Source organism: Mustela lutreola, chromosome 10 (genome assembly GCF_030435805.1).
Source record: "Mustela lutreola isolate mMusLut2 chromosome 10, mMusLut2.pri, whole genome shotgun sequence".
Lineage (NCBI taxonomy): Eukaryota > Metazoa > Chordata > Mammalia > Carnivora > Mustelidae > Mustela > Mustela lutreola.
In genome coordinates this window covers 80,974,888-80,996,324 of record NC_081299.1, presented here as the reverse complement: position 1 = coordinate 80,996,324, position 21,437 = coordinate 80,974,888, and the positions used below count along the sequence as shown (strand labels likewise).

Below are 21,437 nucleotides of genomic sequence, written 5' to 3'. Positions count from 1 at the left end.
CTATTGTTCTCCAGTGGCTAGAATATAAGTTCTAGAGAGCAGAACCTTCCTTGTCTACCTTGTTCACTGATGTCCTCCAGAGCCTAAAATAGAGCCTGGCACATAGTAAGTGCTGACTCGATGTTTTCTGATTATGTGATTTACTAGACGTGAAACACTATGCTAGAACCGGGGTCATAGGAAAGACACACCCACAGAGTCACTTGACATATATATGCTTCCCTGCTTCTTACCTCTCCCTTCCAGCTTCCTGTGGGGAAGGACTTGACAGTTTTGTTCACCATTTATACCGTCTGCTTGCATGGTACCTGATACCTAAAGCATCAATGTTTTTAAAGTGAATGACTGATTCCATGAATTTGTGGTGGCTCCAGTTACACAGAGTTGAATGATTTTCCAGCAGGTTTCTGGAGCCTGAGTTAAACATACAAAATGTAGGCATTTGGTTAGATCTGGAGTAAGGATATTTAACAGTTGAAGCTGGTGTCCTGAAAGGGATGGACAGTGGGGAGTAGATTTTTTTATGGCTTCACACTTAGATGCCTTTCTAAAAAGAATGGCCCAAAGTTACAGAAGTTTTTAGTTTAGTCACTTGAAAATAACAAAAATAATATACTGGCACATCCATTTTCTTACTCCATTCTTTAGAATGTAAATCCCAATTAGCATTTATTTTTACTAATTAGAATGCTAAGGAATCATTCACATTTTCCCCCAGAGCAATGCAGATTTACTTATTTCATTATTTTTCTTCTTGACATGGTGTCTTAGAGAATTCATCTACTGACTGTAAAAACTGGAGTGGATCTTTACTCTAGATAATTCCTTTATCAGTCAGCCAAAGACCAGTGAGGTTATAGGAAACAACTAAGTGTACCACCCAACCAAGTCACAGACAACAAATGTCAGAATAGTTTCCCCATCCCAGTTCATCCTGGCCTTGACGTTGCACAGAGCCCACCAGATAACCCTAGCAGGCCATGTTTAAAGTCACTAAGAACACAGAACTCTTATGGCAAGTCTGATACCCAGTATTGAGTCAACCAAGGTAATTGACCCATTAGTGGTAGACTGGCTTCTCAAGATAATTGGAGGGTTCAGAGGTTTTGTTTTGGTGAAAAAGGAATAAATAACTTATGTTTACATTTTCATTAGTCATCCCCTTTCCTTTCTGATTATATTTTCTTGTGGGGAAATAAAGAAAATGGGTTCCATTTTTGGATACCATGATCAAGATGTTTATATCTTTCAAAGGTTAACACTAGGAAGAGTATTTAAAAAATGAACTTGGCTTCAAGTATAGTGGGAAAGTACATCATTAAAACTTTATCTCTTTCCCTGAAGAATCTTGAAGCTCTCAGCAAATATTACACTCAGACTCTTTTGGCTAGGTTCATCGATTGCAAGTGATATCATCTCCTCTCACGGCAAGGGGCCTTACTCAAGGGCACATAGTCACAATCAAAGTTAGAATTTAAGCCACCTCGAAAATTGTGTGCAACTGAAACCAATATTCTAGAATTGCTGTCTGACAGGATTGCTGTTCCTGGCCTGCCATAACCCGGGCTATACCCCAAACTTGATTCTAATTACTCTTCTCATAGAAAAGAAAAGGGGCCTTCAACTTCACTCAGTTGCACTCCTCACCTTACAGATGAAAAAAAAAAAAAAAAATGCCAAGAAGGTGAAAACACTTCCCTAAACTAATCACTAGTAGGTGGTGAGCTGGAACTGAAATCAAGGTTTTCAGATTCCCAGATGAAGTCTTTCCACCATGTTACTCAAAATAACAAAGTCTGTGCAGAAGCCTGAGGAGGGCTGAGCTCCCACTACTTGCCCCAGCCAGTGGAGGTGGCTATACTAATTTTCTTGAGTGAAAACATAACAGCTTGGCTATGGCCACAGAAGCTTCTCCAGGACACAAAGGTCTGGGATCTAGGCTCAGTCAAGAATGAATTTATTTATCCTGGTTGTTCCAGGAACTCACTTGGCAATCTAGCCAGTGCTTAATAAATATTAACAAGATTTGGGGCGCCCAGGTGGCTCAGTTGGCTAAGCATGTGACTCTTGATTTTGGCTCGGATCATGATCTCAGGGTCATGAGATTCGAGCCCTCCATGAGGCTCCACACTCAGCATGGAATCTGCTTTTCCCTCTTCCTCTGCCCCCCCACCTTGCTCTATCACATAAATAAATAAATAAAATCTTTAGAAATATATATATATATATATATATATATATATATATATATATATTAACATGATTTAATATTCTTCTCAACTCTACCTGAATGTGTTTTTTGTTTTGTTTTGTTTATATGGAGAAGAATCAATTCTCTTAATATGTGTCTTGAGGATAAAGTAGGTGACAGATCTGTGAAAGGCAAGGGCCTCCAGGCTTGAGGCATAGCAAGTATAAGGGCATGCAGCTTGGATGCAGCATCCACCTGCTGAATGTTGGATGGATAGGGTGGGGTAAAATCACTGAGAACTTTAAATCTGGTTGATGGAGTTTAGACTTGGGAGTAGAGTATTCTATTCAGAATGTTCATAAATTCTGAGCGGGGCTGTGACACATTTAGGATGTGTTTGAAAATGAGTCAGGCAGTAACGTGTGTGACAGATGGGCAGGGAGAGACTATGAAGTGGGAAAGGCCTATTAGGAGACTGTATGGCAGTTGAAGAAGGAATGTTTTAGAGTGCTTCTCCATGTCACCTTTCTAGCAATTCAGACACAGAAACTGGAGACCTAACACATTCGTGGCAGCCTGGCTGCACCTGCTCCAGGTTACACAGGCTTCTGCTCCCTGCTTTGAACTTTGCCCCCCTCAACCCCCACCATCCAATGACCACCTCACCTTGGCAGTCAAACCACCACCACCCGCCCCCCGATGCAAGGCTGCAGTTTTCTCCGTCTGCAGCAGTCTCCAACTACTAGACCTGCAGCCAGACTCCCCAGATGCCCTTCTGTGGGCATCATCTCTAGACTTTGCCTGAGATCTCTGACTAGAGAAGGCTGGGCTGACACCATGGGCAGCACTGAGTCATGAGGACAGAGAGCAGATCTGAAAGGGCTGTGGGGAAACCATGGGTCAGTGACAGGAACCTGGAATACACAGATGCAAGAGGTCAAGGCAAGACCATGGTTCAGAAATGAGAAAAACCGATGGAAGCTACAACCATGAGGCACTTTGAGAGAGACTTTTCCTTTCCCCAAGAATGAATTCTTCACATGGCCATTATGTTAAAAGTCTACCACAGGCTCCACTCTGCTTTCCTAACTACTGTACCTTAACCTTTCCTCATTTATAGAATGCCTGAAACCCTGACTTCCCTCTTTCCTCTTGTCTACAGTAGCCCCTTAAGAGCTACCACCATTCTCCAACCTCCCATTGAGTCCTCTGCTCCCCATGTTCTGACATCACATCTAGTGGCATCTGTCACCTCTCAGTTCCACAGTATTATTCGTGAGTTACATTCGGTTTTCTAAATCCTTCTGGTTCTCTCTTTGCAATATTTAGCAGATCTGGCCCTTGTGTTTTTCCTCCTTGTCCAAGGCCATGCATCACTTTTTAACCACTGCAGTTGCTTGACCAATTTCTCCATCCCTAGCCTATTTCCGTACTCCCATTCACCTGACACTGAGAATCTCCCTCAGATGCCAGTCCAATCATATTACTAAGCCATGAAGCTACACTTGCTGCTCCATTCTAATTGCTGTGTTTCAAGTTAAAGCTCTTACTCATAGGTTGGAAGAGTTGTAAGGAATGTTGGAGATAACAAAACTAAGACTCACAGAGATTAGGATACGTCTTCACAGGTACTTTGGACTCTTGGCCACTCTACTCTCTGCAAATTGCTCTTTTCTAATTTATAATTCAAACAAAATCCTACCCCCTTGTGCCACTTCCATTCATTCATCCTTTTTGTCCACAGCACGGAATACTTTTACTTATTTTTTAAGGATTTTTTAAAAATTTTATTTGACAGCACAAGCAGAGGAAACAGCAGATAGAGGAAGAAGCAGGCCCCCTGATGAGCAAGGAGCCTGATGCGGATTCCGGACTCCATCCCAGACCCCTGGGCTCATGACGTGAGCCAAAGGCAGACGCTTAACGACTGAGCCAGGCAGGCATCCCCACAGCATACTTTTAAAACTGCTCACTTCATCTGCTAAAACCTCTCATGATGAGCCTGACAACACAGATTATTCCACAAAACTTAACTGTTGGGCCTAGCTGGTTGTTTTTTGTTTGTTTGTTTGTTTGTTTGTTTAACTATAACAGACCAAGACTTGGGATATTCCACAGACTCAAGCTGCCCGCTAGAATCACTGCTCCGTGGGGGTGCCCCCTCATTCCTGCCTGTATGGAGGCATCTGTCAGCACTGGGTGAAAACACTGCCACGAGAGACAAATGACAGATCTGTCATACCATTACCTGCATATATACACATACATATATAAAGACAATTCCATACAATTTCACTCAAATGTGGCATTTAAGAAACAAAACAAATGGTTATTGGAGGGGAGGGGGGGGTGGGATGGGATAAATGTGATGGGGATTAAGCTCATCACTTAGGATGAGCCCTGGGTGTTGTATGTAAGTGATGAATCACCAAATTCTAACCAGAAACCAGTATTGCACTGCATGTTAACTAACTGGAATTTAAACAAAAAGTGAAGAAAAAAGGCATATATAATGAATGTTTACATTGCATTTTAATAAATTCTTATAATGGTACAGGAATTTCATTACATTATTTTTGGTAAGTTCATGTCACCCAAAATGCAACGTTTACATATGTAGCATTTTCTTTGTTTTTTTTTTCCTCTGTGATTTTTATTCTTTTCTTACTTTGTTTTATCTTTCCTTTTCTGTGCCATCCCAAATTTCTATCTATCCTTGAACTTTATCCATAGAAATGCAGCCCATCATCCATATTGCCCTTCGTTTCTCCCTGTAAGTCCCCTTCTTAGAAAGTTCTGCTCAAGTAATTTCTCAAATGGTATAATCAAAAATTTGTTGAGATGACAAGACTAGATGTGGCGGAATTTAGCTGAGGGTAGATGAAAAGAGGAAGAGGCTTTTTAGCCAATGCAGAGTCAAGCTCCAAGCCTAGGAGCACTGTGCCATAAGCAACAATGAGCTACTCAAGCAGATGTGGTGTGCATATAGGCCTTATTTGAAGAGTCCAACTTGTGAGAAGCATCTAGGAACAGATGATAAGTTACTACAATGGGGAAAATTGCAAATCTGCCAACTTGCTTATTTTGTGCATGTTTAAGTACCATCGACAGGGAGAGAATGAAATCACTTAACTTTGGTAAAGACTAGGAAATAAAGGGTAGCTCATCTTTGAGACAGCCTGAGGTGTAAGAGAGAACACCCATTTACACTTGCTTAGAGGGGTTCTGAATCCTTGTAATTTTACCTGTGGCCTCTCTCCACGAACAGCTGTGACTGCTATTTTAATTTTGAAATTCAGCTGTTCCTTTGCCAGTCTTGACACAACATTTTAGGCATGTTCTGAAGCATGACTCATGATATGCCTGTAAAGGCCAAATCACTTCAGTATTCTAGGCAATTAGCTCTCTGCTTCCGATCCACTGGATATTCTCGGACCAAGATGCAAGATGAAGACCACGGACAATTTAAGAAGGGAAGAATTCCAACCAAGACATTAGGCAAAAAACATTCAAGACCATATGAGAGGTCTAAAGGACACGGGGAAGCAGATTAAAAACATAACTGCCGAAGTCTTACTTAATCTAAAAGAGTGTATTGATTAGATAGCACCATCCCTCCCATCAACAAGCATGACTACAGTGTTTGCTATGCCTCCTGGTTTGTTACATGGCAGGGACCCCAAGGACAAAAGGGAGGAAAGAGGGTAAACAAACTCTATAAACATCTTGAAGAATAAATATTAGCTTTTGGATTCAAATGCTAGGAGAGATGACTTGAGGAAAGTAATTTTTATCATCTATTCATTAATTGTGGTTATAGTGTACACTTTGCAGACTCAAACTTTTGCACTAAATGATTGTGATTTTATTTTATTTTTTTTTTCACAAAATACAAAGCTTTGTACCACATTAGTGTTCTAACACAGGAAAATCTCAAGATTTTCATTGGGAGGAGGGATATTTTTATACATATAGGACTGACTTTATACATATTCTTAAAATTAATATTAAATAAAATGTCAGGACAAAGGAATGCCAACCTTGTAGAACATGCAGATTATTGCTTAGAACTTGCATATACTTTAAACTGACACACATACAAAGAATACAGACATTTTTAAATTTTAAGGGAATTACCTAGAGATATTCATTAATCCCATTCAAATTAAGCACAACCAGAGACCAAGAATACTAAATTGCTATTTTAATTGCTGATAAATCTGAATAACACTGATTTATAAATTACCAAGTCCCACATTTTATAAATAAGACAAAGTTCTTCATTCAGCCTTACAGAAATAAATTAGGAGATGTGTTCTCAAAATGTTAAATGTATTTTGAAAGACTTCCAAAATCTTTATAACAATTAAATAGTAAGGTTGTATATTCCCAGAAAAAAAAATGTGTATATCACTAGAGCTATCATATTTGCTGCAATTTTCAAGCGGCTTTTTCAAATGAAATCTATGTCTAAAAGTTATTACAAATTCTAATAATTACCAAAAAAAACCTTATAACGCATCCTAGTTACAAGTTAGTAACAAGAGTATTATCTATGCAAAAATTCCTTAAGTAAAAAGCAGACATAATTATAATCGAAGCAAACCAAGCAAGAAACAGAAAAATATATAGCATATTTTAGGCTTCATTAATCGAGAAGTAGCAAATATCTAATGCATACTTAATTACAGAGTTATGTAAAGACAGAAAGAAAAAAAATATACAGATGATGATTAACGAGTTTTCAGCCAGAGGTATTATATCTTTAAGATTTAGAAATACTTCTCATTGTTTTTGGTCTTAAATATAGGGCCTGATACCGAAACTGTCTAGTTTGCTGTAGACATTTTCAGTGCAAACAAATGGTTTATGGTATAACCAACAAGGGAGCCAGTGTAAACATTTTCAATGCAAACAAACCAATCTTTAGCAGCTAGCCTTCAGTTCTCCATTGCTATCCAAAATATCTTCAAATAAAGGTACAACTTACTACCAAGGCTGGTAGGGGCAGTTTGAGGTCTGGGCTAGAAAGGAATAGGGCTCAAGTCCTTGGGTATTACATTCGTAAAACATGCTGAGTAATCCACTTGCTGATAAGTTAAAAGAAACATGACCATAACTAAACCAGCTCAATTAAAGAGCAGGACTCAGGAATGCTGCCACAGACCAGCAGCCCCTCCTCCTAACAGCCTCGTAACAGAGCTACGTCCATTTGTTCTGCTGCCAAGGGGACTAAGAAAGAACATTTAGATAATTTACAGGCCTACAATGAATCCCTCAGTGAAACACATATACAGCTCTTACTGCTAAGCCAGTTTAAGAAAAAGACTACAGATGTTTCTCAATAAAACCAGACCCTTATTAGCCTTGTTTCATCTCATAACAAGTATTATTAAATACTAAATAGCTTCCGATAGCCTCTTAGCAATTATGGTTTGCTGAACTCTACTTAAACTTACTGCAGTGCTCCCCCCCCCCCACCAATGGAAAAACATACTTGAAAACTCTGAAGTTTGCCACAATGGACCAGAAAGCTTATGGGTATGGGGAAGCCTCAAAAGAAGATCTTGAAAGGTGCTGACACAAGGGATGGAGGTGCTGGTAAAATCTTAAGGGTGTTAGGAGGACAAGTTAGAAGGGCTGGAAGGATTCAGAGAAAAACTTGTAGGTGAGTGGGGGGCATCATGCCTTTTAAGGGAAAATCAGTCGTGGCGTCTCCAACTCCAGGTGCTGCTGGCTTCTCACTGTTCTCACACAGACCCCCATGTACTTCTTGTGAAAAATCCCTTGCAGGAGCTTTAGTGTGCCTGTGGTCAACCAAGCTGTGGTTAAGGCTGGGTGGTTTGTGTGTGTGCCCAAGGTTTCTAGACACAGGAGGGGTCTCGCTGCTGTGCTGGATAGTACCTAGGGGGAAACACTGTGCCACATTTCTGACAAAATTGTAGGAGTTTGCTTCTTCTGGAACCCAAGACACACAAACACATAGTGCTCCATGAAGTATAACTGATGAGGCCAACAATGACATGGATTTCTCAATTTTCAAGTGACAGACTCAACCACTGAAAGCCAATTTGTATGTTTATTTCCATATTGAAGTTAAGAGTAACCTAGAAAGTGAAATTTATTCAAACATTTATTTTAATAGTGCCTTTCCGGACATGTTTATTTCCCTTAAAAATGAAAGAGAACAAATATGAGTATGACAACGCTTTCCCCTTGATATCTCCACAACAAGACTGTTTCTAATGCATGATGACAAATGGTGTAACCAACCATAAAACTGGCCCTTCACGTCCATGAAGAACTGTTCTCCAAACACCCAACGCACCTCACAGAAAGTGTACAATCTAAAAACTCACACCTCCACAAAAAGTTGAGTCAAACAGATTAAAACTTAGAAAAGAATTTGATTCAAACACCTATAAATGAGGCAGTTTTTAAAACCAGACCTTTACAATCGTACTGGGACATCCACGGTATATCAGTCACCCTCGGGAATGGTGAAGACATTATTATTTCTCTAAACATAGCACTAACCATGAAACAACAAAACTAAACAGCTGGAATAAAAATTGCGTCTTAACCTACTGTAAGGTATCAAGACACAACTTACGCAGGAGTTAATTTTTTTGCACTCATATATGACTTCATTTTGAATTTTAAATAAATGCAAACAATACTCACTAGAAGGATTTCAGAGACAAGAATGCAAATTCTACAAATTCAAGCTCATAATTTTTAAATTTTCCCAAACAAAATATCAGATGCAGAATCCATGATCTTGCATGCTATTTAGTTGATTTTCATTCACTTTCAAAATTTTGTAAGAATTGTTATTTTTTAGCCTACTACACATTCAAAGAACATCTTTATAGTTATAGGTTGTCACTAATCTTTTTCTATAAAAATAGAGCTGCTTAAAAATTTATACCAATTTGCTTTTATTTGCTACAAATATTTTAATAGTTGTTAAATTCAGAATGCCTAATAGAATCATTTAAATTAATCTGTGTAGTCAAAATACTTGATATGTAAAATGTCTAGCAAAAGTTTGTCATTTAATAAATGAAAAATTCATCGTTTAATAAATGACATGTTCTGTCTTTAACTCCTTGTATCTTAGGTAGGTGGATACAATCACAGAACAGTGAAGTATAGCTCCTATAAATATATGACTTAAAGTAGTATGGCAGTTGATAGTGTCTTTTCCATTTCATGCGTGTTGTACAAGGAAATATGTAGCTTCTACTTTTGGATATTGAATGTGGACGTTGAATTAGCTGTGATGCAGTCAGCATAAAATAAGAATTGCTGACTAAGGGGATAATGAACTTTAGTTCAAAACACTGATATTTTAAACACTTGTTTTGTGAGCAACTATACTAATGAAAAGTGCTATCAGTGAAAGTAAAAATAAAGTTTTAAGCATGAAATAGCAACTATAAAAACTGAAACTGCTATATGGAAACTCACTGATGAGTGAGCTTTATATTACGATACATTGCAATATATTGCTTTATATTGTCTTCATTTTGATGGTGGGTTTAAAATCTGTGTTCAGAAACTATAGAAATATCCCAAGAGTCAAAAATATTTATTTCAAGTTTTGTTTCTTTTTAAAGGAATTTCCAAAATAGTTTTCTAATATAAATGTTTTCCTTTTAAAAATCCAGTTTTCTTGCAAAAGAGCAAGAAAAGAGCAAGATAAAACCATGTGCTTTCCTACCCCCCTAAACAACCAATATGCACTTAAGTGCCTATGATGTCAAAGGTACTAAATTTGGTAACAAATTATCAATGTAATATTAGTAGCTTTAAAAACAAATACCTATACTTTACATTACTTTAATTAAGTCTTTCAAAAATAAGTGTACCTACTATAAACCAATCAGTCTGATTTTCTCACTGAGTTATTGACTGAGATTTCAATTACCTTCTTTAAATGTTCTAAAACTTATCAGGCTCTCTCTGCATTAGACAGCCAAATCAAATCAAAGTCTGATCTATTCAGCCAGCCTCCCTTCACCATCATAACATGGACAGTGAAAGTGAATCATTCTCCTGTCAGCTGAGAAACTGAGTGGATTAGATCTTTTGGTTTGGGTTCAATTAAACTCAGGCAGCCATCACTGGTTAAATTTCTTTCTTTCTTAGGTAAGAACAATCATTAAAATCAAGTACTTGAGAAAAATAAATAAAGGCAGTAATAGCTAATATATGATTCTATATTTGGGTTGTAAGAATCAAAGAAAAAGCAAACATATACTTACAAACACACACACACAAAAAAAACCCCAAAACCAAAAAACCAGAGTCACCAGCCATTGATCATCACATGAGACAAGGATATTAATGATCAGAATAGTTGGATTAAATTATCTATTTTTTTCCTGTCCTTTAGGAAAGACAGAAATTCAAAGCACTCAAAATGTTGGTTAAGCAAGCATGGATGTAAACTGTGAGTAAAAATGTGAATACTGACTTTTTGGAGTTTTTGTCTCCTTAAGAAGAGGCCTATGTCATGTTAGGAGCATGACAAATATACATTGGATAACACTTTGGTACTGATGATGTTGGGTTCTGAACTTAGGGAAGGTTTTACAAGTAGAAATAATATATTTTTCACAGAAAAAGTGCAAGGGAAACAGAGACAGCAGTGTTAAAGCTTTTTTCTTAATGATTCCTCCTATTAGCCTAAATAGTCATACATAACATGCATTTTTAGAAAGAGGAATTTGTCCCTTAAGGAGCTCTGTTAAGATCTGTCTTAATACTTACTACAAATTTAAAAAGCAGTATTTTGATAAAATGTTAAAAATAGAAATAATAAAGTGACATCTGAAATATTTAAAAATTAAAGAAGTATTTCCATGATTGAACTAATATTCCCAAAGTAAGCAAAATATTTCATCACTCATAAACGACAGCATATCTAAACAAAAAATATATCATTTCTAACAGCCGAAGAAAACATTTCAACAATTTAGAAATTAAGCTCTAAATGGGTATTGACAGCCACAGTGGGAAATGAGTGCAGTACAACAAAAGGTTGAGAGCTATTTACACATATAAAAGCAGTTCCCATCTTTCAGCAAAATTGATGACATAAAACCAAGTGCACCCAATAAGCACAGTTGTCTTTTCACAGAGAAAAATACCAATGCAGGTTAACAGATTTCTGAAAAGATTCACCATTATATGTATAATTTTTTATTTAAATCTTTAAGATTTTATCCATGCTTACAATGCAGAAGAAAATCAGAAAAGAAATCTTGGAATAAAAACTAAGTTTTAGTTTCTCTTTTCTAAAGATTAAAAAAAGAGCACTGAAACCCTCGTTAACAAATATAATTAATAAGAAGTACTAGAACATGCCAAGAATTCATCCTATCAGTAGATATAATGTGGGTAGTAAGGAAGTTTGCTTATCAGTAGCCCACTTTTAGTCAAGTTTTCCATTCTGCAGACTACTTTTGGCTTTCTCTTGTCTGATGAGAGAGATGACTTTGATGCAACCCTTTGTAATTTTGATCATCCACATGACATTCATCACATCCAAAACAACACAAGTAGAGATCCAGGAACATTGGATTAAAAATCCAAGCCTTATGTAGGCTTCTGTTCCTAACAAGGAATATATGTAACTATAAAAAGGAGGTATTGGGACAATCCGTACGATGAAGAACACCACTGTCATGAGTATTCCATTGATGACGTTAGCCTTGGAAAACTTAGGATACTTCAGAGCTTCAAAGAACCACCTGGAAAAAATTTTCAAAAGCATCACATTTACTCTGCATCTCCAAAGATTAACTTTTTAAATTTAGTTTTTATTTTTTAAAATTCAGTGAACATCCTCCTAAGATCTATATAGAGAGGCAAAGGGCCTAGAATAACCAACACAATTCTGAAAAGGAAGAAAGTTGGCAGACTTGTACTACCCACTTCAAGACTGACTTACTATATAAAGCTACAGTATTCGAGACAGCATAGCATTGGTAAAAGAACAAATAGATCAACAGTGTTAGCCCAGAAATAGACCTACACAAATTTACTCAACTGATTTTTGACTACAGTATAAAGGTAATTTAATGGAGAAGGAATAGTTTTTCCAACAAACAACTGGAACAATTAGATATTCATATGCAGAAAAATGAATGTAGGCAGAGACATCACATTTTACACAAAAATTAACTCAAAAGGAGTCACAGCCTTAAACATAAAATGAAAAACTATGAAACTTCTAGAAGAAAACATAGGGGAAAATCTGTATGATCTTGGGTTTGGTAATTGTACTTTAGATATAACACCAAAAGCAAAATCACAGAAAAACATATTGTTACAAAAAGTACTCTTAGTAAAATTAAAAACTTGCTCTGTGAAAGGCACTGTTAAAACAGAATAAAAAGACATCGATGCACTGGGAGAAAATATTTACAAAATACATACAGCATAAAGTACTTGTATCCAAAATATAAAAAGAAGTCTTAAAGCTCAATAAGAAGGCAACAACCCAATTCAAACATGGGCAAAATACCTTAAACACCTCATCAAATAAGATATACAAAAGGAAAATAAGAATATAAGGTGTTCAGCATCATTTGTCATTAGAAGACTGTAAATTAACACTATGAGATACTACTATATACCTATAAAAATGGTTAAAATCCAAAATTCTAGCAATACCAATTGCTAGCAAGGATATGGAACAACAGGAATTTTAAAGCCTTGCTAGCAGGAATAAAATGATAAAGCCACTTTGGAAAACAATATGGCAGTTATAACACTAAACATGTTTATAGCACATAATCCAGCAATCACTCTCCTAGGTATTTTTCCAACTGATTTGAAAATTAAGTCCACACAAAAAAATTACACACAAATGTTTACACCAGGTTTATTTATAACTGCAAAATACTGGAAGCAAGCAAACAACCAAGATGTTATTCAACAGGTGAATGGAGGGGGCACCTGGGTGGTTCAGTGGGTTAAACATCTGCCTTCAGCTCAGGTCATGATTTCAGGATCCTGGGATGGAGCCTCATATCAGGCTCTCTGCTCAGCTGGGAGTCTGCTTCTCCCTTTCACTCTCCCTCTGCTCTCCCCTGATCTCTCTCAAGATAAGAAAACTGGATAAGCAAATTGTGGTATATCCACATAACACAATGCCATTCAGCAATAAAAAGGATAAGCTACCAATTTACATAACCACATGGATGACTCTTAAATGCATATTACTAAATGAAAGGAACCGGTCTGAAAATGCTACTCCCAGTATGATTCCATTTATATAACATTTCAGAAAAAGCAAAACTAAAAAGACAGAAAACAGGTCAGTAGTTGCCAGAGGTTCAGGGAGAAAGGAAGAGAGTGGGGTAAGTGAAGCATAAAAGATAATTTAGGGTGGTGAAACAATTCTGTATAATACTGTATTGGTGAGTATATGATGTTACGCATTTGTCAAAATCCACAGAACAGCATGAAGATTTTAAAATTTTAAAAGTCACTTAGGAGGCTGGGGGTGCCAGGATGGAATCTAGACTGTGACAAAATAATCTAACTGCTTTACAAATACATATATAACCTCACTGTAGGAAGTGGGGTCAAAACAGGTAATCTAAGTAACTGTGAAAATGTATGGTAGCTGTAAGACTAAAGACAAAAGAAACTGTATACATGCACTGTACTCCAGTTGGTAAAGTTTTGTGTCATGGAAGAACAGGTTAATAATTCTGAAACCATTATACATATATATTGGGATTTAGCAAATAAGTACATCTGTTTGATAGTGAAGTGGGGTCCAAGTGTCTCACTGTTGGAGTGGAAAGTTACAGACAGGTGAGTGGAAAAGGCTAGACTGATCCATATGCTACTGGATTAGAGTTGAAAACATCGGTGTGAACTCATTTAGCTTAATATAAATACGGATGTAGCAGAAATAATTATAGCTAGCTATGTATACAGAGGTTAGTATACTTCCAAGTTGTCACCTGGAAGAACATAGAAACAGTGATGCCCCACAGTAATGAGCAGACCCAGGGCCTAGATCTTGGTTTCTAATACCATTCTCCAACAAAAGGAACCAGGGCTCCTTGAGACACAGCTGATTCTAGGGCTGGAACAGAGAATATACAATAAGAATCCAGCAAATTTTTTACTGCCAGAAAGTAAGGAAGTACTCAAGAACCAAAATGATGAGGTTCTACCAAAGGTACACAGAAACCAACCAAAAGAGCTCAATGGCAAAAGCTCTAACATTTTGAACAAATAATAAATAAATAATGCAATACTAGATTAAAACCACCTGAAGCGTAAACAGATATCCATGAATCCATAGTATTATAAATGAATGAAGGAATGAGTGATTGGAAGAGAAAAGATAAATATCCTATGCAGAATAATTACAAATAATTTCTGTAGATACTGCACTCTCAATGAAATAAGGTGTAACTCCCCCTCCCCAAAAGGGGAGCTATTCACAGTGACTTATTTCCAAAGTTCAGGATAGAAGTGGGATGGAAAGAGTACCTTTAAAATTGAAAACTCTGACAAACCTGCTTCAGCCAGGTGAACAAGGAAAACATCCAACGTTAAGTCGTGTTTATAGCAGGGAGGCCTAACATGCTGTCATGAGAATGGCACTTTACTTCTGTAGTCTTCCTCCCAAAACCCCATAACCCAAGTCTAATCATGAGGAAAAACATCAGACAAATCCCAAATGAGAAATATTGCACAAAACACCTGACCAGTACTCAAAAACACCTCAAAAAACAACCCGAGTCTGAGGGACTGTCACAAAAAAGAGGAGTCTAAGGAGATATAACTAAATGTAACATGGTATCCTGGAGGGGGTTCTGGTTCAGAGTAGATAAAGCTTGGGAATTCTGAATACAGTACAGACTTTGGTTAATAATAATGTATCAGTATTAGTTCATGAACTGTGACAAATGTACACTACTCATGTAAGACCTCCTTCTTCTTGTTCCATCTAGATAGATTCTTTTGTCTCTCTCACCAACATGCTCAATTCTTCCTAATCCAAAAGTCTCCCCTCTGCTCGTCTTCCCTATCATGCTTTCTGAAAGGGAAGTCAACAGTATATTCACAAACATTCTTGCTCCACTTCACAACCCAGTACAATACAATCACCTTCCCCTACAAAAGAAATTGGTCACCAGTGGCTTCTCCATACCCAAGACAGTGGGTCTGTCTTAGCCTTCATCCTAAGTGGCCTTTCTGTAGCATACAACATTGCCAACCATCATAATTCCATCTCTCCTGACCTCCATGATACAATTTTCCTCTTGGTTCTTAACACTTTCTCAGTCTCTACTTCCTCTGCCTGTCCCTTAAATATTTGTGCCTCCCAAGCACCATTCCCTTCTCTATGCATTACCAAGGACATTTCAGCCACTCTCATGGGCTCAACATCCTAACATTAATCTCTAATTTCAAGTCCTCTCTCAAGGTCTACTTGTAGTTCCAGATTTTTAATTTATTGTTGAACATTTTCACCTCATTTATTGGTGAGCATTTCACAAATCACAAATTCTCATATATGCCCCAAACTCAACATACCTGAAACCAATACCCTATTCCTTGCCTAACCACTCCTCCCCACCACTGCCACAGAAAACTGCCTGTTTCTCTTCTGATCCTCCCAATCATTTGTGGGTTTTCTGATAGAGGGAAACATTTTTATTTTCATGAATAAACTCCATTTTAGTATAAAAATTAAGGAATTTGCATAAGCAAACTTTCACAATAGCACTAAGCTATAGAAAATTGGTTTGTATAATTAAATGGTTATATTTCAGGGAACTGGATAAGACTGGAAAGAGCCCAAAGGCCATCATTTCAATACAGTTTGTATGTTAGTGTGTCATGAGCATCCCAGTGTCTGCTTTTCTTTGTTCAAATTCAGGTCTTTCTGTAGAAAACGTGTGTGTGTGTGTGTGTGTGTGTGTGTGTGTGTGTGTGTTCTGCAGATTCTATTTATTTGTTTTAAAAACTGAAGTATAATTGGCATAGCACAGTATATTAGTTTCAAGTGTACAACATAGTGTACCACACTGAGCTACTAACTACAAATAGTGAAAAGACAATGTATTATATGGTATAATTCACATCTGGAAAAAGCAGAAGGTGCTCCCTGCAGGTAGAGAAAGAAAGAAAAAAGTGAGAAAAGAGGATGAAAGCAAAAAACCAGTCCCTACACAGCACTGGTTCAGTGAGTTTTTGCAGTTCAGAGTTGAGAGTCAGAAGGTTGAATGAGCCTTGGGAAAGCTGCAGGGTCCGGGAGATATTGTGAGTTCAAGAGGAGCGAAGAGAATTTTAAGAAGTGTTGCTGTGAGTAACAAACTGGATCTTTGTTGACATCCTTGGAAAAACTCCAATAAGGTTTTGGAAGGCTGTACTGTTTCTGGGACTCTACACAGAGACTGGGCAGTAAACTGACCCTAGTTATATCTTGGTTGCAAATGTCATTCTTTCAGGCATGTAAACACTTGGTGTTTAATAAATATTAACTCTGAAATTTTAGGGATTCAGAAACTTACTTTTAGAAAAGTTATCTTCCGCCCCAAAGTTATTTTGGCTCCCCTTCTTCTAAACTATGCCTTCATTATCTTTTCTCCCTCGTCTTATGCTTCCATTCTAGACACTCAACTTATCCTCTCAATGCCATCTTTTCTCATGGCTTCAAATGTCACCTCTATCTGATCGTTCCAGAATTCCTCTCTGTGCCTCTCACTACATTTCCACTCAGATGCTCTGTTTGTCCTCTTATTGAACAGCTCCAAACCAAACCCACCAGCTTACCTGTAGTCTTCTCTTGCCTCCTCATCTCTTTTCATGGGCCCATTCCTCAAATGTACAGACAGCAGAGAAATTATCCTAAACTCGTCCCTTTTCTCTATCTCTAATTTCTCATCCATTGCCAATTTCGCTTTTTCTTCCCTGAAAATCTCTATTCTGTCATCTTTTCTCTACCTCCACAGCCTAATTTGGGGGCTCCTATTTATTTTCCAGACTAAGGAAATTATACCATTCATTCACACAACTAAGAGCTGTCTGCTAACTTTCTAACACAATCTTTTTACCTCCAGTCTTCCAATCCATCCTACAAATACCAAAAACTACAATTACTCAGTGCTCTTTTCAGAATGTCTTCCTCCACTGGTATACATCCTCTCTGTCCACCAGGTCAAGTGCAATCAGCTCTCTCTGACACTCAACACCCTCTCTGTTTTGCCACCTTCCTCCTAGACCTACTTTTTGATTCCGCAAGTTTAGGCTTCTCTTTCATAGAGTGTGATTATTCCACTTTTTTAAAACTTATGTTCATTCCTTCTTCCTTGAATGAAGGGTCTCCCATCCCCACCCACTTCTAAAAACATCCTAAAACATTTTAAGAATATGTTCTGCCTTCTCTATAAAGGCTTGTATGACAAATACCAATTAATAATAGATCTTAAAATGTGGTCCATGAACCCCTGAGACTTTTTGCAGGGTGTACAAGGGAAAACTTTTTATAATATTAAAATATTATCCACATTGCTCCCTGTGCTAACTTCTACAATGGCAGTGCAAAGCACTGGTAGATAAAATTACTGGCATCTTAGCACAAATCATAACTATGGCACAAGATGGTACTAGTGGACATTGTATTCTTTACAGCCACACACTGGAAATTTTAAAAACAAAACAAGGGAGGGGGGAAAAAGTTACAAAAAGGGGGAAAAACTGGTTTCACTGGAGAATGTCCCTGAAGAAGAAGAAGAATTTCACTGCATCATAACCTTTGAGTATATCTTTTTAATATTCTGTGTGATAAAATGAGAAGTATACATAACACACTTCTGCTGCAAAGTTTAACAGCTGTCTGAAGGGAAAAAACCCTTGAATGATGATTTGAATTATGAGCTAAACTACATGTCTTTTCCATAGAACACCATTTTTACTTGAAAAAAACAACTGAAAAACTATGTTATTTAGACTTGGGTATTTGGCAGGCATTTTCTCAAGAGTGAAAAGTGAGTTTATCACATTGAGAAAAGAAGCTTGTCAGTATTTGTTGCCAATAACAAAATTTGAACTTTCAAATGAAAATCAGAATTTTGGAAAAAATTCTGTCTGGAAAAAGACTTTGATAGCCTCCTAAGATTAGAGATTTTTTAAATGAGATCAGTGGTGACATTAACTACTGTGAGGTTTTTAAAATATTACTAATAAATGTACCAACATTTGGAATGCCTACACAACTCAGTGGACCAAATAACCAAGTGACCAAGGCATGATGTTACATAATTATGCATGGGCAGAAGATTCAAAGCACAAAGAGACCAATGAATTTGAATGTAACTACGTATGGAAAGTTCATTGATACAGTTTCAGATTCTACATTTAACTAAGCTTTAAGAAACTACCTCTTGGTATGTTTCAGCGTAATGTTAGAGAAGAATATCCTTGAATACTTCAAAAGGCTTCTCAAATACTTCTACCTTTTCCTATTACATTATTAACTCAGAGAGGCTGGATTGTTTTTGTTTTTGTTTTTTTTTCATATGCTTCAACCAAAACAACATTTCACAACACACCGAAAACAGAGGCAGCCTTGAGAATCCATCTAAATACCACCATGCTAGACATTAGGAAGATTTGTAAAAATGTACATCCATGACACTGTTCCCACTAAAATTTTTTTTCAATTTGGCAATGTAGTTATTTTTTGCAAAAAAACAAAAAAACAAAAACAAAAACAAAAATAACCCACATTATATTAACATAAAATATTATTGTTACTATTAATGAATTAATAAATATTTTTAATGTTGCAGTTTTAACTTCCAATCTGGCAAATATCAACAGATAGAAGCCCACGGAAATAAAAGTTCATTCAAGTCCTCAATAATTATGAGATCAACAAGTTTGAGACCAGCTGAATTATAACATTAATACCAGCACATTTTTCTTGCCCCTTTTCAAATAATGTCTTGTTTTACTAGCTCATTATTTCATATTTAAGTCCTATGTAGACCCGCCACCAGACACCAAATTTGAAGATCCCAGAAGGCAGGGACTGGGACATTTAGGAACTGAGGAGTTATTTAGGAAATACTAAATTAACATATTAAGAAGCATATGTACAAAGTTCTTATCAGCTATTTAATTTTAATAGCAATGTATAAATGTGTCCTCATAGCAATGAAAGGCATTTAGGCAAGAAAGAAGTTATCACCACTGAAATACTTTAATAGAAAGAAACCTGATGCAGCCTATAACTCAGCAGCAGAAATGTAACTGAAGCTCAGGTGTCTGAGCTTTATTTCAGTCTTCTTTTCCTCTATAACCCACCACATGCATCCCATGTGTCTTCTTAAATTATACAGAGCTTTAAAATAGAGAAAACATTAAAATATCCCAAACCATAAAGAAAACAATTAACCAACAGAAAACTCTAAGAGAGCTTCAGTAGCTGCACTCAGTTTTGTTATGATCTCCTTGTTGCATTATACCATTTCCTGTTCCCATTCCAACCACACTTCTCCTTTTCTTAATTTACTAAAGACTCAAGGCTTTTAGATAAAGGTATAAAATTAAACTATTTCTAATTTTATGAGTTCTCAAAGAGTTTCCAACGAAAACGACTTGAAGTTCCTTTAAGTGCCAGAGTTAATTTTCTCCTGCTTTAAAATCTCATATTCTGAATCATATTTAAGAGATGGACATTGTTAGAACTTAACTTATCACCTCTTGGGGGTCATTTTTTCAAAAAGTAATTAAATGGCTACTATGTGCCAGACAATAATTGCTGGACCACTCAAACTTTAACAAAATTTTGCCCTTGATCTAATGAAACACAGAGATGAGTAAGAAACAGAAAAAAAGAGAGAGTGAGTGAGAGAGAATGTTATCATAAAACACACTAATCATATTGGTGTAACTGTATGTCACTATTATGGAGGCACAGGTGAGGGATACCCAACCCAACCTGAGAGAGATGGGGTTTAGTGATGGAAATAATCCTCAGGCTGGGTTGTGAAGGATGAGTAAGGAGCCAAGAGACCTTTCTACATATGGACAAGTTGGAATGAGAGGAGATTTTTGAGGGAGGGAAATGCGGCAGAAAGAGTAACAGATGTACTTGGAAAGTGTTCTGTGTCCCATTAAAGAGCCCACGTTTTATCCTGTAAGCAGCAGGAGTCACTGAGGGGATTCAACCAGGGAAGCTGCATGTTCATTTTTGTGTTTTAGAGAGATCATCATGGAAGAGAATAACATGGAAGCAAGATAAAAGGGAGACAGCTAGACAGTTAATCTAGAGCAGGAATCACCAAAGTTCTTCCACAAATAACCAGAGAGTGGACATAGTAACAGGCTTTAGAAACTGTCTAGTCTCTGTCACAACAAATGGACTCCACTGTTGTAATGTAATAGTAATGATGTAAACAAATGAGCATAGCTGCCCTCGATAAAACTTTATTTACAAAAAACAGCAGTGGGTTTGGCCCTCGAGTCTTAAATTGGCAATCCCTGGTCTAGAACAGCACTGTCCAAAAAAACTTTCTGCAATTAATGAAAATGTTCTATAGATGTGCTACCCAATTCAGCAGACTCTAGCCAAGTGGGGCTGTCAAGCACTTGAAATGTTACAAGTTAGCTTGAGGAACTGAATTTTTAATTTAATTTAAATGTAAATAATTACATGTGGCTTGCAGTTACCCTGTTGGGCAGGACAGAGTTAGAAGCTGGTACAGGGGCCTAGACAAGAGATGATGGCACTGAGAGTAGAGATGGAGAGTCAGTGGCCAAGGCAAGAAATATTTTGGAGGTTATCTGGTAGGACCTAATGATGGACCAAATGTAGGTGAGGGAGAAACAGTAAAAGATGATTCCCATATGTTGAGCAGGACAATGAGAGAGAATGGTTGGGCCACATGCTGAACAACAGAAAGTAAGAGACTGCAAAGGGAAATACGTTGCATTCTATTTCAGACATGTTGAATTTGTTGTGCCACCTGGGAGGAGAAAACACTTGACTATCATCAAAGAAGTAGGTAATATTAAATATGCTCTTTTTAAAAGAGAAAGCAACTGTAGCACAGGGATGTTAAATAACTTGGCCCAGGTCAGGGCACGTTAAGTGACAAGGTTGAATACAACTTGAGTCCATCTGGTTTTAAAATTCATGCACAGCCCATCACATGAAAATTAGCATCACATGAAATGAGCAAACAGGTCATAG

The 21,437-nt window shown here is 37.1% G+C and overlaps 1 protein-coding gene across 6 annotated transcripts in view; it reads right to left on the bottom strand.

Annotated features, from left to right (window-relative positions):
• Window positions 1–6,379: 6,379 nt before the first annotated feature.
• Window positions 6,380–21,437, bottom strand: part of TLCD4 (TLC domain containing 4) — a 106,679-nt gene continuing 91,621 nt past the window's right edge. For all 6 annotated transcript variants that reach the window (XM_059136053.1, XM_059136051.1, XM_059136049.1 and 3 more), the window contains one exon: window positions 6,380–11,952. In XM_059136053.1, the coding sequence (XP_058992036.1) occupies window positions 11,634–11,952 (319 nt within the window). In that variant the 3' untranslated portion in view covers window positions 6,380–11,633. The remainder of the gene's footprint in view (window positions 11,953–21,437) is intronic.